This window comes from Geospiza fortis, unplaced genomic scaffold, assembly GCF_000277835.1.
Source record: "Geospiza fortis unplaced genomic scaffold, GeoFor_1.0 scaffold17, whole genome shotgun sequence".
NCBI classification, from domain to species: domain Eukaryota; kingdom Metazoa; phylum Chordata; class Aves; order Passeriformes; family Thraupidae; genus Geospiza; species Geospiza fortis.
In genome coordinates, this window is record NW_005054438.1 from 1,478,694 (window position 1) to 1,497,150 (window position 18,457).

At 41.1% G+C, this 18,457-nt stretch overlaps 1 protein-coding gene across 1 annotated transcript; it reads left to right on the forward strand.

Moving 5' to 3' along the window:
* The first annotated feature begins 9,277 nt into the window (after positions 1 to 9,277).
* On the forward strand, positions 9,278 to 17,295 carry ZBTB21 (zinc finger and BTB domain containing 21). The gene is given in 2 exon segments (XM_031062137.1): positions 9,278 to 10,994; positions 10,996 to 17,295. Coding segments are annotated over 2 exon segments (3,009 nt in total). The 5' UTR covers positions 9,278 to 9,285; the 3' UTR covers positions 12,296 to 17,295.
* The last annotated feature ends 1,162 nt before the right edge of the window (positions 17,296 to 18,457 follow it).

The following is an 18,457-nucleotide window of genomic DNA, read 5'->3' on the forward strand; positions in this document are numbered from 1 at the left end:
AAACCCCAAATTATGTGACCATCTCTTGTGTGGAGGGGATCTGACATGCCATTCCCTCAGATGTGTGTCTCAGCCATATGCTGCAGAGAATATTTTGTTTACCTGTGGAAAGTCCGCCCATCCTGACTGTATTGTGACCATTTCAAGAGCTGTCATTTACAAGTTCTCAGTAGGGGCTTGCAGGAAGATGTCACAAATTAGAACCTCTGGAGATTTCAGCTGCAGAGCCAGACCAGGATTCCTTGGGGATGTCACCACTTGTGAGCTCCCCTGATTCTGCTTCAAGGTACCTTATCCTTTAGAGCACCTTAGCATTCTTATTGAATATAAAGCAGGCAGCAGCTTTTAGGAAGTTCCCAAAGTCCTTTTTGTGCTTTACATTCAGTGATAAATGTGAACTTTTGTGCCTCCTGTTCTCCCTGTGTAGATTCCAAGTGCCAGGGTGATACTGTGCCACATCCATCTCACGCTGAGAACTCCCTGGATCAGTAGAAACTGGACATTACTGAGAAATCAGGTTTTCTGAGCTCATGGGGGTTTTTGTGTAGGATGCTAGAGAATATTTGCACACAGAGAATTAAGTGCTTTGATCATCTGGCTGATCACACTTTCCTCAATATTAGTTAGGGGTAGATCAGTCTTTGGATTTAAAAGGACAGCTTGGCAGAAAGCTTTGAGCTTTCTTACTCTATTGAAGCTGTTTTGTTTGGAGCTTCAGGATGTGAAGCAGTTACTGTTAAAAACCAACCCTCTGGAGCTTTCAGGGTTTTGAAATTTGCTTTATCTGCAAAATGGTGATAACTTCAGCGTGTGACCAAGTGTGGACTCGGAGGGGAGAGGAAGCTGAGCTGTAATCAGCACAAGGTTTGCTCTGCTCTGGGAGGGGCTGTGCTCTGAGTCACATGCTGCAGTTGCAACAATTTCAGCTCTCATTAAACTTTTGAGCAACTGAGCGCCTTCATTTTGAAATCTGTCTCGTGTAATGCTGTGAGATCCTCAGAAAGCAACAAAAGTCTTCAGAAGCAGCTAAGTCATGGAAAGACTGCAACATGCCCTGCTTTAAAATAGGTGCTCTGTGCAGGGGGGGGTTTCCTTCCCAAATATTTGTTGTAGTTTAATATTAGTCTGTGTATTGTAGCGTTTCCATTTTTTTCCTACTGATAGTATTAAAGACATCAGTTCTCTTATATTTTCTTTCAATCAGCAGTGAAATAAAAACAAATTTGTTGTCTTTTCTTGTTGACTGCTTTTTGCTGTTTTGGAACAGTTCAGGCATATTTTGTGAACAAGGAAAGAAAATGTTGGGCAAGTCTTCAATCGTCCTAAGCTCCTTTCATCCCCACCCCCATCAGTTCCTCAGTCTTGCTGTCCATCACAAATATAAATTTTAAAATCCCCTGGTCTTGATTGTTGAGGCATGTTCTCTCTGAGATGCAGTGAAACACCACATCCTTCTTGTGCAAATTCTCTCCATGCACTCTGTGATGAAAAGACATGAAAAATCCTTTGTCCAAATATATATTTGTTTGAAATGCCACAAAACTTTTCCTTTGATAGTAGTTAGTATACAACTAAATTGCATTCTTTGGGAAAGGAAGAAATGCTTTTCCCTTTTTTGTCTGGCAGCATTAATCTCCTTATCCAAGGTTTATCCTGCCTCAGTACTGAAGAGTGTGAGTAACACTGAGGTTGCAATTCATTCTCATCAACCTCTGACAAGGTGTGGTTACTGCAGGGACAGTTCTGACACAGGGCACAGTGAGTGTCCCCTCCACCCCCTCACAGTCTGCTCTGGGCACATTTGTGAGTATCTTCAGAGCATTTCTAAAAAACAGAGTACTTGGGACAGTAAATATGCCTCACAAAGCCCCTAGTAATGTCAATTAAGAGCCATGGAAGGAAAAGCAGCAGAATTACAGTGATTTCTAATCACTGCCACACTGTCATAACCAAAGGGAATTTGATTACTCTGTACCAACATAACTCTGAGTACAGTCCTTCAGCTGTTGAGGTTAAGGGCCAAATTTCCTGGAATTCCAGTAAAAATATGACCATCTCCATTCTCATAAATACTTTTGAGGAGTAAGGAAAGTACAGTGCTCTTGTTCATGGAGCTGTATTTTTTAAATTTTTTTTTTAACTATGTAAGACACAGCTACCTTCAGTTGCTTGTGGACTGGAGTAAACTGAAAATCTTCCACATGCTATTCATGAGCTTGTAAATCTCTTAAGGTAAAACTCAGCTAAAATTGCTGTTGTCTTTGCTGTGTCATCTTCCCAGTATCTTGGCCAGAATCAGTGATGGCTGAATGACATTTTCTTTGGATCCCTTCAGTGGGAGGAAGATACCTGCATTCCCTGAACCATAAATTTCTCACTTAGAATTTTTTAAGCTCGGCTTTTATATTCTGCATTTTTCAGATTAAATGTATGACTCTTCCCCCTCATGTCATTTTCTTAAAGAAACCTTAGTGTAAACACTAATTCTGTTGATAGAAAAGTGCCTTATAGGTATGTGTGGCTTCTCTTCCCATCCAAAATACACTGTGCCTGTAAAAAGCACCATTATAGTAATAGAAATATGACCACAATTAGGGTTTGTCATTTTTACTACACCAGCAAAATTAAAAGCTGTATGTTGACAACTTTTTAATGTGAATTAGGCCAGTTAATGTGTCTCATCTAATAAAGCAGATGACTGAATATTACTCCATTTGATAAGTATATCTCAGCATTGCCAATAAAACAATAAAATCAATGTGTAGAAATAGTACAAGTGTACACATTTGGTCTACATTTCTTCAAATTTCATGCATCTCTTACCAAAAAAAAAAAAGACAAATATTTCTGGGAGATGAGATTTCTGTAGGTGTTTAAATTTGATGGCCATCAAGCCTTTCAGACTTGTCCCATCAGAGAGTTTATTTGCAACATTAAAAAGCAAACGTTGCTTTGTATTTTGCATTACAAAACAAACATTTCAAGGGAATGAAAGATTAAGAACTCCTAGGGAAAGTTGTTTTTAAACTTTTTAATATTTTGATGTAGTTTACAGCAATTTGAAGGCTCAGTTACACACCTTTTATTCAAGTCATGGAGGCCAGGACAAATATCTTACTAAATTGTGTTTGATGTGATTTAATCTTCACTAAATGTTTCAGGAAGCGCTTTGAGAGCTCCCAGCCAGCATTTCCCTGCCCTGTCCCTTCCATCCTGTCACTGGATCCGCTCCCTGCTCTGACCCAGGCAGCCCTTCCTCGGAGGGGGAGGAGGAGACGCGGGCTGCTCCTTGCAGGAGCGATCCCTCCTCAGACTGCTCTGAGAGTAGTAAGATGAAATTGCACCCTGAGCTGCTGCTGGGCTGTAAACAAGAATGGGAATGACAAGAGGAGCTTTGTGCGCTGACATTCTGTAGTTTGCTGCACGTCAGGGGGAGCTATTTTAAGTGTCAGAACGTGAAACTGAGGCTATGATCTGAATGTGAAAAGTAGCCTCTAATTTCTGAGTCAGTTTCACGTCTGTGTCAGGTTAGCTGCTAATTATCTCTCTAGAGCGTAGGGCAAAATAGACTGCAGAATATTCAAACTGAAAGGAGGTTTAGATTAGATATTAGAAAAAAATTCTTTTCTGTGAGGGTGGTGAGGCACTGGCACAGATTGCCCCACTTCCCCCCCGGAAGTGTTCAAGGCCAGGTTGGATGGGGCTCTGAGGAACTTGGTCTGTGTCCATGGCAGGGGGGTTAGAACTGGATGGTCCTTAAGGTCCCTTCCCAAACCATTCTGTAAATCTATGATTATAAAATTTCTTCTTTTTCTCTCCCTAAATTTCTGCTTTTATATGTGTGGAGGATAAATAGGTAGAAATTAGTCCATCAATTTCACACACTGGCAAGCATGTTATTAATCTGATTTTATGCCTGTCTTCATACCAGTGAGTCTCTCGGTGCTGCTGACCTATTGGAAATGAGAAACGTTTGTCTTCATGGAGAGTTCACAATGCTGTCTGCACTGGAAAACAGCCACAGCAGTGAGATCTCATTTCATTACATCCAGGAAGACAGAACCCCCAAACTTGCAGCAAGAGATTATTTAAGTATTTAGGTAGCAAAAGATTCTAGAAATGCAAACAATATTCCTGTGTGGGTTTGCAGCTTTTACCTACAGGTTTTGGGGGTGTATAAGGAGATGTGTAAATCTGTATGTGCTGTGGAAGAGTATCTGTGTTGCAAAGGCTGTTGATGGGAGAAGAGACATTTTATAAACTGTTGTCAAATTCAAATAATAAAATCCAGCATAGGGTCCTTGAGTAGGAGCTTAAGCAGTGGAGGTTCCTTTTTCATCTGGACTTGTGACAGACAAGTAGGGGACCTTTGTACTCCTCTGGTGTCTGAAACAGCACCAGAATTGTCAGAGCCATCAGATCCTCAGCAAAGCACTCGAATGAATGCAACATTCCTGCATTTTGCATGGGATGCCCCAGGAAGTCACTTGTATTTTTTGGCTGAGTCTTAAAATCCACATTTCTTTGCTTTCTTTAGTGAGTTTGTTCCTGCCATGCTTCTTGTGTGTTTTACCTGTTTAAACCTGTTCAATGTCTGTCTCTTCTGTGTGTTTCCTCCTCCATCCTCATATTTTCTGCTTCCACCTGCGCTTCCTCGCAGCCCTGGCACCTCCTTGCTGCAATGTTGCCTCTCAGGGAGGATTTCAGAACATCACCTTTCCCACTGCCCCCCCAGCACGCTGTTAATGGAGCTTCAGCTGACTGGGATTTCCTTATCGTGGAAGTCAGAAGGCAACATCAACATGTCTCTTAGTTCATGTATTTGGGGGTGCAGCTTGCACTGAAACCACACATAAATACCTGCCTGATTCTGTCTGGGATGTTTCAGCTGTAAGGTTGGTGGCTCTGTCGTTTCTAAAGGTGAAATTTCAGATGGAGGAAGCTGATGCAACAAAGAATGGGCAGGTGCAAGGCCCCTCTTGCTGGAACCCTGATGCTCATTTCACCTCTCAGTGAGCTGATTAAGCTGCCTATCCTAGAAAATAGCAATCAGATCTAAAATTCTGGAATTATTTTATTTATTTTTGTTCCCTGCTTAGTTTTAAGGACTTTAATTAACTCACTGGGAGATCAAATAAGCAGAGGTGGTGAAAGGAAGGGGAGAGAAGCACAGGGCTGGGAGGAGATGTGAGAGTAAGGAAAGGAAGGGGAGCTACCACTTCAAAGGGAGGTTGCTGTTGAAGATCAATAAACTATTGGGCCTAAGATTAAGCTTTTTCACCCTTCCCTTGCGAAGAGCTCTCCTGAGATTTCTTTTATTTTACAAAAGTTATTTGAACTAGTGGAGGCATCTTTTTCTGTCCTTGTTCAAAATACAACATAAAAACAATGTTATACCAAATATGGTACTTAGGCTTTTGAAATCTAGTTTTCTGAGATCAGTGGAGGGCTGTTGAAGGAGGGAATTAGAGTGGAACATCTGTCTTACAAGGAAAGGCTCAGGGAGCTGGGCATGTTCAACCTGGAGAAGGGATGACTGAGAGGGCACCCCAATAATGTGTATAAATTAATCTAAAGGGGGAGTGGCAAGAGGGTGGAGCAGCCTCTGCTCTGTGGTGCCCAGAAACAGGACAAGAGGCAGGGGGCAGAACTGATGCCCAGGAAGTTCCACCTGAACATGAGGAAGAACTTCTTCCCTGTGCAGTGATGGAGAACTGGGACAAATTATCCAGAGAGGGTTGGAGTCTCCCTCTCTAGAGGTATTCCAGATTCATCTGGACACAATCCTGTGCTGTGTGCTCTGGGATGGCCCTGCTGGAGCAGGGAGGTTGGACCTGGTGACCCACTGTGGTCCCTTCCAGCCTGACCCATCTGTGGTTCTGTGAAGGCTGACACAAAAATCTCTTTGTGGCCTCTGGAAGGTTCCTGCTGCACTGGCCCTTCCTGGGTCTGGAGTCTAAACTTAGTCACTGTTCCTCCTGAGGACCAGCAGCTGCTGTGGCATGAGGCACCTGCCACCAGACTGTGGGAGATTTCCTGATGTGCTCCTGCTGTTTCCATGATGTCATCTGAACATCATGGAAGAAAAGAAGAAAGCTTTGTTTCCAGTCAGTAGTGAAGGTGGCTGGAAAAAAAGGGTTAGAGAGATTATCTGGAGGAAAGATCTTAGGTAGCTAATCATAAAACAATCTACAGCTGAGAAGTAGGAGTACTCAAACACCTGGAACCAAATCTGGTGTTTCAGGAGACTGCCAGGGTTGTGTATCTACGCAAGCTTTTGTGTGGGGCTAAGCACAGGCAGCCAACTGGCTTTGGGGAACCAGTTCTTGTCTCTTGTGGCTGTTCCTATTGCTGCCTCTTCAGTTATGCCAATGCAGTAGTTCCTGATGTGGTTCACTATAAAAATCAACCAGCATTTGAAAAGAAATAATGTTGGGTGTTTATTTATTGTCTGTTCTGCTACATCATACGGGCCTGCAAATATTTGTTGTGGCACAGCTGAAGGAGGAGTGACCTGCAGTGTGCAGGTAAGGTGAACACAAGAGAGCATGGATGACTTGGATCAGCTTTGTTATTGAAAAGTATTCATGTAGTGAAATTTTAACACATTGACTCAGGTGTCCTTTGGGTTGATTTTTTTTTCTACTTGTAAATATTTCCGGCTTTCACATGATCTGGGTGAATGTCTTAAAATGGCTCTGTGAAACAGTTCTGGTGGGTTTTTTTGCTATTGTTTGTTTAAGTTCTGCCTGTTGTGCCTAAAGGCTATTAAGCTGAAAGTCAAGCCCTTGAATTAGGAAATACCAGGATTAAAGCTGCCTTTGGAGGATTGATTTGGTCCTTTGCCATTTGTGTACTACGTTGCAGCCTTGGTTACTGTTAAAGTGACAGAGTTAAATTGCACCCTGACTGGCTGCAGGGATGTTTATGTCTGCGGTGTTTAATGGGATGAATTGAAGTTGTTGTAAGAAAGAAGAAGGAAACTGTGGCCAGAAGGATGGGTGACTGCTGGATTCTGCTTTAGTCCTGCAGATTTTACACCACTCTCTCCTGGTTACACTGCACTGCTGGGTTATGTGGGCAGAGGGACACATAGTAATTACATGGTGTTTACTCTGCCTGTTTGAAAAACACAAGGGCAAAGCAGATTAAAATGAAGGATCTTAAAATATTTCAAAACATTTGACTAATACACTCTATTTCCACTGTGTCCTTGAAGTGTGGGCATTTAGCAGCTTCTATTGGGTGTCTCTACACCACAGTTAAAGTTTCCTAAGCTCTGTTGATCTGCTACCTCCATTTACCTTCTGCAACTTGCATCCCAGAGGAATCACTTGAGTTTGCAAATTCACTTTCTTCCAGATAAAGGGAAAGATGCTCTCCTGGAGCACTTAAAACTCTGTAAGTGTTAATGGGTGCTCAGACCATGAAACTGGATTAGGGCCAGCCACACTCTGCCACTTTAAATTGCAGTGGCATCCACAGAGGAGGAGGGTTATGAACCACCATCCTCACACCCCCACCTCCATCCTCCCAGTGTTCTTAAGGAAAACATAGAAAGCAAAGCAAACCAGATTGCTTTCTCAATTTGAGATTGACTGCACTGCTTTTTATAGATGGAGGTGTGGGGGAATTATGCATTATCGCTATCTAAGGTGAATTAAGGATAAATTAGTGTTTATGAAATGACACTGCAAGGCATTGAAATACTCAGTAAAGACTGATCTGGTGAGGAAACAGCATTCTGGTTTTGCTGTTGCCATGTCACTATGAACTCATTTGGTATTTTTAGGTGTAGAAGTGGTAGCTCAGTCCTTGATATGATCAGTGCACTGAGACACTGCATGCAGCATCCTTTATATTCTCAATAATACCAATTTAGACTTTGATCACTTATTTATAGCCATTAGTTTTAAGATTTACCATCCTCATTTGTTAATCATAGAGTTGTAGCTTTGCAGTACTGTTTTGTTATTTTGATAAACTTTACAGTTTGGCTTGTAAGCTGGTGAACAGTGAAACCTTTTTGTTGTAATTGCATATATCATGTACAAATGAAACTAAAAAGTAGTTTCTCAAATCAGCTGTAAAAGTAAGAGAATTGCTTTTAACAGACACATCATTGACTTGTTTCACAACCACCACGGAGGTAGTGTAGAGAGTGTCCATGAAAAAAATAAGAGAATTTAATATTGTAGATTTCTCTATGTGTGTTCTTGTGCACAGATATATAAATTGCAACTCCTGCCATTGAATTTCTTTGTTTAACTTAAAACCTGGTTATCTTCTTTTGTTAAGCTCTCATCAGGAGCAGTATATTGAGTTATCAAGACATATCAAGTATGGAATGGGCTGTGTTTTGAAGCACATGGATCATGGAGATTTCTGCACTGCAGCTTAATTTGTCCTTATTGTACTCTTGGATGCAGCCAAGGGTAACTGTTCCTCAGATATATGGGTTATGGGCATAAAGTGCCCTAATGCTAATGAATGAAATGGGGATTTCAGTTCTCTGATTGCTTTTCATCCTGAGCAAAGCAATGCAGGGATACTTCAGTGAAAACTGACATTTCCCAGAAACCAGATCCTGCCAGTGCAGTTTTAAGTGACACATACAGTTAGAAGTAGATATTAACAGCACTTATTAAGCATAAGTAAACCTGATGAATTTAGATTACAGACAATAATGCTCTTTCCGTCTCCCTTCCCAGTATTAATGCCCTTTCCGTCATCCTATTAAGAGTGACAACAAAACCCCTTAAATTTGCCTAGTCAGCAGGAGACTGTCAGGGTTGCTTAGCCTCAGAAAGGTGAGTTGCTATAACTGAGCTTTATATACCTGATCCAAGAGTCCAGAGTTTATCAATCCAGTTGTCAAGATAGATCTTTATAAAGCTGAAACAGAGAATGAGATGATCAAGAGTGAAATGATTGAACTGTTCCTCCCTGTGGAGACATGTATTGCATGAAGAGAGCACAGCCCTTCCATCCATCTATCCATCCATCCCCCAGTTAGTTAGCAATATCCTTGCTGTAAGATTAGCAATTAAAAGGATTTTAGAAAGTGGGCAGATAAGCTGGTTCTTCCCATGCCTGTGCTTTTTTGGAGCTACCAGTGGTGTTTCATTCCCAAACCTTTCCTCCACACAAGCTGTTTCTTTAATTGCTGTTTGATGGTGGTTTAGCCAATTTACAAAGTACAAGAGATCTGTTTACTTTGTTCTAACAGTTCATATAAGGCAACCTACAGCTTTGTTGTTGTTCTTTTTCAGGGACATCAGAATCATGGAGGGGCTCTTGCATTACATAAATCCAGCACATGCCATTTCCCTCCTGAGCACCCTGAACGAGGAGCGTCTCAAGGGACAGCTGTGTGACGTTGTGCTGATCGTAGGAGACCAGAAATTCCGAGCTCATAAGAATGTTCTGGCTGCCAGCAGTGAATATTTCCAGACTCTGTTCACAAATAAGGAGAATGAGTCTCAGTCAGTGTTTCAGCTCGACTTTTGTGAGCCAGATGCTTTTGATAATGTGTTGAACTACATTTATTCTTCATCCTTGTTCATTGAGAAAGGCAGCCTCGCAGCTGTGCAAGAACTGGGCTACAGCCTTGGAATATCTTTTCTTACAAACATTGTTTCCAAGAGTCCTCAAGCTCCTTTTCCTTCTTGTCCTATGAAAAAAATACTCTACCAAGATGAAGATGAAAGTAGTTCTCAGAAGAGAAGTGTCATCGTCTGTCAGAACAGAATTGAAGCACAAGCAAAAAGCGTAAATCAAACACAGCACGACTTAAGCCATACTCCTAAACTTTCACCCTCTGTGGCTGTCAAAGCTGGTGGCAGACCACAGGTAACAAAACCAACTGAAACCCTTCACAGCTTATCACTGACTGAAAGGAGGTGGCTGAAAGAAGGCCCTGTGAGCTATACAAAGGTTCATGAAACTTCTGGAACTGTGGAGGATCAGAGCAGAGGTGCTTTAGTGAAAAGGAACATGGTGCTGCCTCAGATGTCTTTGGCAGAGAAAGATATGGCAAGCGGCGAGCCAGGAAGCAGCACTCAGCTTCTGAGAGGAAAAGTTGCAGAGATGTCATTGAAAAGACCACGTCCACCAGTCCTGTCTCTGCGTGGGGCAGCGGAATCCACGTTTCTGTTGCGAGAGGCCGGAAAAGGAAATGGTCAAGGGGAAGATAGGAATTTGCTCTACTACTCCAAGTTAGGGCTGGTAATCCCATCCAGTGGGTCTGGCCCAGAAAACCAAAGTATTGACAGAAGTGGGCCCCTTGTAAAAAGTCTCCTTCGAAGGTCACTGTCCATGGACAGCCAGGTTCCTATTTACTCACCTTCTGTTGACCTAAAACCTGCACAGGTATCCTCCTGCTCCTCACCAGGAACTAACGATTCCCAGAAGACATTTAATGTTGCATCCCAAAAGTCATCCTCGAAAGAGTCATCGGAGAAGTCGGCCTTGGATGAGAAGCCACAGGTAATACACCCACATCGCCTTAGGTCTTTCAGTGCCTCTCAGTCAATGGATCGGGAGGTGGCTTCCCCTCTCTCGGAGGTGAGGATCAAAACTGAGCCCAGCAGTCCCCTCTCAGATCCTGCTGACATCATACGAGTCACAGTGGGTGATGCTGCAGCATCGGCAAACAAAGACTTTGCTTTTAAAACTGAGGATGGCCGTAAGGAACCAAGCAGACTTCCAGCCAAAAGGAGGTTCCAGGATGATAGGAGGCTGCCATTCAAGAAGCTGAAGGCAGATGAGCAGGGTTCTCCTGGCTCAGAAGAGAACTTTGAGGAAGGCTCGAGCCCCACGCACCTTGATGCCGATTTCCCTGATTCTGATGTCAGCAAAGATGAATACAGTGAGATGGAAGAAGCCAGACCAAATAAAAAATTTAAATGTAAACACTGCCTTAAAATTTTCAGATCAACAGCAGGTCTTCATCGCCATGTTAACATGTATCACAATCCAGAGAAGCCCTATGCAAAAAGCTCTGATTGTGAAACTAAGACGTGGCAAGCAGAGTTTTCAGGGACAGTCGGCTTCCCAAGCACAACAAGTCATCAAAAGGAATTTAAGGTCGAGAACCAAAGGAGCCTATATTTGTACCTACTGTGGGAAAGCTTATCGTTTCCTCTCCCAGTTCAAACAGCACATAAAAATGCACCCTGGGGAGAAACCCATTGGAGGGAATAAGGCTCCTAAGCAGAAAGATCACATTCATATTGAAAACCCAGTGGAAAACAAGGAGGTTTATCAGTGCCGTCTCTGCAATGCCAAGCTCTCCTCACTTATTGAACAGGGAAACCACGAGCGACTCTGTAGGAACGCCACTGTCTGTCCTTACTGCAGCCTTAGGTTTTCTTCTCCAGAGCTGAAGCATGAGCACGAGAGCAAGTGTGAGTACAAGAAGCTGACTTGCCTTGAGTGCATGCGCACCTTCAAATCATCCTTCAGCATCTGGCGCCATCAGGTTGAAGTTCACAATCAGAACACAATGGCTCCATCAGAGAACTTCTCTTTGCCCCTCATGGATCACAATGGAGAAGTCACCAGTTCCTCACGGCTGCCTCCACAGTCGGAATCCAATAAAATGAACAATTTTGTTGCTGCAAAGGAGGACGGCGTGTTCAGTGATTCGTCAGAACAAATCAATTTTGATTCTGAAGACTCTTCATGCCTGCCTGAAGACTTAAGTGTTTCCAAGCAGTTTAAAATCCAGATCAAAGAAGAGCCTGCAGATGACATAGAGGACGAGGTCACCGAAACGAGCAGGGAACCCAAGGACGTAGTCTCCAAGAAAGATCCCAGTTTGTGGCCCTGTGAAAAGTGTGGGAAGATTTTCACCTTACGCAAGCAGCTGGAGCGCCACCAGGAGCTCCTGTGCTCGGTGAAGCCCTTTATTTGCCACGTGTGCAACAAGGCCTTCCGAACGAATTTCCGCCTCTGGAGCCACTTCCAGTCTCACATGTCCCAGGCTGCAGAGGAGTCCACACATAAAGAGCCTGAGATATGTCCACCAGCTAATTCCCCATCACCCCCACCCTTACCCCCACCCCCTCCACTCCCCAAAATCCAGCCTTTGGAGCCCGACAGCCCCACGGGCTTGCCGGAGAGCTCCGGTACTACTGAGAAGCTGTTCGTGCCGCAGGAGTCGGACACACTCTTCTACCACGCCCCGCCGCTCTCGGCAATCACCTTCAAGAGACAGTACATGTGCAAACTCTGCCACAGGACTTTCAAGACAGCTTTCAGCCTCTGGAGCCACGAACAGACACACAATTAGCTTTAACAGAAGCCTTGCAGAGCTGGTTTGGGGGGGCCGTGTTCAGGATCTCAGAGGCCTGCCACATAGACTACAAATTTAAGAGGATCAAAATGATGATGATGATGATGATGATGGAAAATCTGGAATTTGTGATGCTGCTTGGATTTGAAGATTAGGGAAATCTATAACTTGGTTAGTAGGTAGAAAGCAGAGTAATTTAAAATATTGTGGTCTGGGATCTAATAGTAAGAGAATAAATTTTATTTTATTTCATTTGACACTGAAATACAGTTGCATCTGGATTGTATGCATGGATCTTCATCCTGTGATGTTGGTGTGTGCGTGTGTATTATATATAAAGTTACATATTAAATGAAAGAGAAACAACAATTTGGATTCTAACTGTGAGTGTGAAGGTTCTACTTATAGTAGTGAAATACTGTAACCAACGTCATAATTTGTTTTTCAAAAAGAAACCCACACACACAAGCTCCATGTAAGTGGTTGCCATGCACTGGCAGTTTGGGAGGAAGTGGATGGAGTGTCTTGCTGTATTGACTTAGGTCTTAGAAACCTTTAGCAATAACAAATAAACCTCAAGTTTGAGTAATCTTGATGTTATTGGATACGAATGTTTGCTATTTTAAGGGAACATAGAATTGTTTTGTTGTTGTATGGAACTTGTGCAAAGTAAAATAGAATCTAAAGTCAGCAATATTATTAAGATTTTATATAAGAAGTAGCAGCAAGTCTGCTTTCAGCCATTTAATTATAACTTTCTAAGGAAAATTGAGAGAGGGGGTACTTTGCTTTATATAATGTCCCAAAGACTAATTTCCTATGGATACTTGGGTAGCTGAAGTCATTGTGTAACAGCCATCATAATGCAAATGGTACTGTTTATAACATGAACTGAGGTTGAATGGATGTCAGACAAGTTTCATAGTTTTGTTTCCACTATTTGTACAACTGTTTGTAATTTTAACTACAAAGGAATGTATAACTATTAAATCACCAAGAGAGAGCTCGTTAAGGGACAGAAGATGAGTTGTGTTTCTAAACACAAGTAATAAGCTCAGCCATGAAGTACAAAGATATGTTTTAACAAAACCTAAAAATGTAAATATTTATATAGACACCTGTATAAATGAAGAAGTATGTATTTGAAATTTGTATTAAGCGTACATATCCAGCTCAAAGCAGAGGAGAAAATCACACTACAATCACTGCATTTTATGGATACAATGCATATAGAGTAGTTCTTTCTGCTGCTTTACTCATATGTGACTGTGTTGCAATTTTCCAATTTGTTGAAAATTGTGGTAATAATGGGCTGCAGATATTCTGTGTGCTTCCATTATTTTACCTCAAATGGCAACTGGAGCATTTAGTGTAAGTAGGATCACACATATTTACCAGGAGCTATAGTAAGGGTCCAATTTTTTCTGTAAGTCAAGGAAATATTTACCCAGAAGTAGGAGGTGAACCAACAGTGAGAAATTATTTTGCTAGAATTTTAACTTAGTGGAGGGGTGGTGGGTTAGAGTGAATGTAAATGATGCAAACTGTGTTTGTGATCCTGACCAACGTTCCCCCTGAAGGGTTGGGAGAAGGGGGATGTAATTCCACCCTGCTGAGTCAGAGCCCAATCTGTGTCCACTGAAACCAGCAGGAGTTTGGTCACCAGTTTCAGGGGGAGCAGGAGTGAGGCTTGAATTCCCTGGGTAACCATGTGTGTTACTGTTTTTTCGGTATCCCAAGTTCAAAAGCTAAAATTGCAAGCTGATGCTGAGATTCAGCAAAATCAAGCACAAGTGTAACTCCTAAGAATCTGAGGATGGGCACCCTTAGGCACACACCAGATTTTTCTCAGTGAAAGCCAAGTGTGCCACCATTTTTTTCCCCTACAGATATTTAACTATTTTTCCTGTATGTGAAGTTTGAAAGAATTAGCTCAGGATGGACCCCTGATTTTTTTCAGCTACCAAAAAAATTGCAATGTTAGTTTCAAGCCTCTTCTGCTTCGTTTTTCTTAGGATCTAAAATTGCTACTAGACACCTCTGAAAGTAACATGTTGTTCTTTTTTGTCCTCTTTCAGGCAAACTGTGGCTGAGTATGGTTAGGCTAATTTGCTTGAGTATCAGTTAAACTCTTTCAGTGGCATTGCAGTTAAAACAAGGTACTTGCTTAATAGTGACATTTCCAGTTACTGACTTTTTTATTCCACCTAATAAAACTATAAATTTCTTTCTTAGCAGAAACGATTTCAGAATAAAATGGTTATTGCACTTAAACCTGGTTTTAAAAATCAGAAAAACGTCAAGCCTTGCTAAGTACCCTTTATATATGTTTTAAAAAATCTGTGTGTATAAAATATGAACGTGTTTTTGTAGAATGGTTCCTAAGTTTTCCCCAGTGATTCCTCTGCACAACAGCCTGAAAGTTGAGCTACAGCCTTTTAAAATTCAGTGTGCTTTCTGAAGGAAGGTGGCAACCAGCTCAGCTGGGTCACAGCCATCTCACTTCCAGCTGGGATTCTGCTCTGTGCTATGGTGATAAATTCTACACACTTTAAATCAAAACCTTGTGCAACATCTTTGAAGAAACCCTAACCTTTTTCCTAGTGTACTAGGTATTATAAAGAATCCATAAAATATTTTTGGTCTAAGTAGCCTCCTAAGTTTTTCTTCAGTTGCTTTGGTTTTGAGGGGGTTTTTAAAGTTTTGTTTTCCACTTTGAGCGTGTTCTGTGTGATTTTTTAATTTTTTTTTTTTTTTACATTTGGTTCCTGTTGATTAGTAAAGGAATTCAGGATCTCTAAAATTTAAATATGAGATGTTTATATAGCAGTTCTGGTTTTCTATTAGCTTTTATACAGTATCTTAAAAAGCCCTTGATAGAAGTGTTTATTTTGGAGGATACGGAATAAATATGCTTCCACTTATATAACTTTAATATATGTCTTAAAATTTAAATTATGGGAAAAAATGTTAGTTGCTTGTTTATAAATAAAGGTCTTTTGAAGAGTGTCTAGTTTGGCCACAGCCAAAATAAAAGGCAAATTTATTGATGCAAAAGCCTGTTTTCATCATATTTTGTTTAATTTTATAGCTGTGTTTTGAAGTGACAAAAAGTTAGAGGTCTTGTTAAATATAAAAAAGTGTTTTGCTTTTTTTTCTAAACTTTGTGACAGGAACGTGCAGATGTTTTAATATATAGATTAGAATCTATAATTCTGTCCTTTTTTTGCTATTTTTATAACCTATCAGATAAATCTCAGAGAACTATCCTGCTTCAGTGGCAGTGGAAACTAGTGTTGCATTTCAGGGGAGCAGTGTTGAGCCATGAAATGTATTTTGGGTTGGGACTTTTTTTTTCCTTTCAGGCACTGTGTTGGCAAAGCCTCTAAGCCTATCTTAAGTCCATTAAGATCAGTCTTATTTTTTTTTTCCTTAAATTGTTCTGTGCAAGTTCTTTGCTGAATTGGGACCATGACCAACTTTGAAAGTGAGCAATGGCAGCAAAACACAGGAACCAGTGACAGAACTGTCTCTAGTTTTGGGTTATTGGTGAGGGAAACACCCCATGGCAGGGATGGAGGAGATAACCTGGTGGAGAGGGTGAGCCCAGAGTTGGTCTGGGCTGTTCCAAAAATGAGATGTTGCATTATCTGTGACCCCAAGCAGCTCTAAGAGGCAAGGCAGGAACATCCAGGAGGTTTTTTTGCCTGATGTTGTTTGTTTTCCCCAAGTGGGACACGTGGGTTTGCTCCAGAGCTCTGCGTGCTCTCTGTTGCTGTTCCAAGCTTCCAGTGTTCAAATGAGTTCCTCCCATGGGATAAGGACAGACTATGCCTAATTTCTTGGCTCTAGCAGTGAGGCTGCAAATATCTGGCATGAGCCTGTAATCTGGCATGTGCCTATACTGTTCAATAAAATTGTTTACATTTTTCCTACCAGAAGATTTAGGTAAAAATCAAAACAAGCTTAGGGGGTTGGTTTTTGTTGGAGTTTTTTTTATCTGTTTGTTTTGGTTGGGGTTTTTTTTAGTGTTGCCGTTATTGAATCAGTGTTAAAATATTTTTTTTTCTGTTGTTGCTGAACACAGCCTGATAGTATTTTTAATGTTATTGATTCTTGTTTATTTAAAATGACTTGTGAAAAACTGTACTGTAACTGCTCTACGAAAAGGGACACTATCAAGAGAAAGGCTGGATACAGAAAATGAACATACCTATATCAGAAATACTTTATATTAATAAATAATATTGAAGAATTTAAAACCAAATTGAATCATAGCACTTGAGCTGCTTGGGCATGAAAATTCTGTTATGGGCAGCCTCAGTTGTTGCAAGGATGTCTGAAAAATGTAACTGAATTCTGTGGGTTGAGCTGATTTTTCATATTGCTTTTCCTCTCACTATTCCAGAATAAAGGACTCAATCCTTTTTTTCCTTTTCCAGATTCTCAGTGATACACATTATCTTTTAAAGACACAAGCTTCCCACTATTGCAGCAGCAGCTTTAATTCAGATATGTACAGAAAAATCAGAACAAACCCTCTTTTTCAGTGTTAAGTGCAAAACATAAAGTACATATTTTAAGGCTTATTCTTGACAGCGTCTCTTTTTAAAAAGCAGGAAAATGGGATCACTTTAAGTGCTTGGGTACAGGGGAATAGTTTCCTACTAGAAATTGAAATTATCCAATATATTTTCTAGAGAGTTTTCCGGTTAGTTACACAAAATCACTTGTCATTTTAAAGGATTATAGAAGTAAGACAAGCAACTCTGGGTTTATAATCCTGTATACCTTATACATTCTATATCTGTTCAATACACCAGGATGGGTTTTTACTTTTTTTAGGACTGAGACTTAATAGCTTAAGGCAACTTTTTCTTTAATGTAATGTAAATCCATTGCTGCTTTGTACAACTTTTTCTACTGTGTGTTTTCTTTACTTAGATCTTGACTAAGAAATGTTGACGTCCAATAAACTTACACTTTGTTTCTTTTGAGTCACTGTGTCTTCTACTGGAATCTCTTGGCAGAGGGTGGTGTTATTGTACAAACCATTGTGTCTGCAGGGTGGGAAGTGAGTTTGTAAGAGAGCATCTTTTGTTCTGTTTGTTGGATGTAAGTGCTACTTGTACATTACTAAATAATGGGGGGTTGTTTGTTTTAGTAAATGCCTCGCTGAACCTTTTACTGGAAAATACAGGAAAACCAACTGTTCCAGACAATCCCTTAAAAACTTGAGCACAGCCCAAATCCTGCTTCATGTGCAATCAGTGATTTGTGGGAGGAAGTGTCTCCATCTAAAACTGGACTGAGCCAGATGTTTGAGAAGACACAGCAATGTTTCTGGTTTTGCAGCACTCTCATCCAAAGCAGTTTTGCTGCATAAATATCCCTCTTCAAAACCCTGTGATGGCATTCGCAGGGGTCCCAGGAAGAGGGAAGAGACAAAGATCTGACTCCATGGTTCAGAAGGCTGATTTATTATTTTATGATATATATTATATTAAAATGATATATTAAGACTATGCTAAAATAATAGAAGAAAGGATTTCATCAGAAGGCTAGCAAGCAAGAAGAAGAAAGGAATGATAACAAAAGCTTGTGTTTGACCAAGAGTCTGAGACAGCTGGACTGTGATTGGCCATTAATTAAAAACAACCACATGAGACCAATCACAGATGCACCTGTTGCATTCCACAGCAGCAGATAATCGCTGTTTACATTTTGTTCCTGAGGCCTCTCAGCTTCTCAGAAGAAAAATTCCTAAGGAAAGGGATTTTTCAGAAGATATGGCTACAAAACCCCCTGGGTGGGAATGTAGTGTGTGGATTCCCATAAAGCAGAGAATGAGCTTTTTCTTTTGGGAATGGGGTTTACTCAGTTACTGTCTTCACACTAGGTGTGACCTGTCTTTGAGAGCACTTAGGCCAGTTTTCTCAACTTCTTGGACTCCACATTTGCTCTATTTTGCCATTTTTGCTTTGTGCAATGTGGTTGGACCCACTGACCAGTTTCACCCACATTTAACAGAGGAGACAAGGTCTCAAGAATTAAAGTCCCTTAAGTTTCATGTAAATCCCTGCCTGGGTGTCAAGGAATGGTGTCAGTGGGACACCACAAATCCAGTGGGAAGGATAAGATTTGCACAGAGGATGTGCT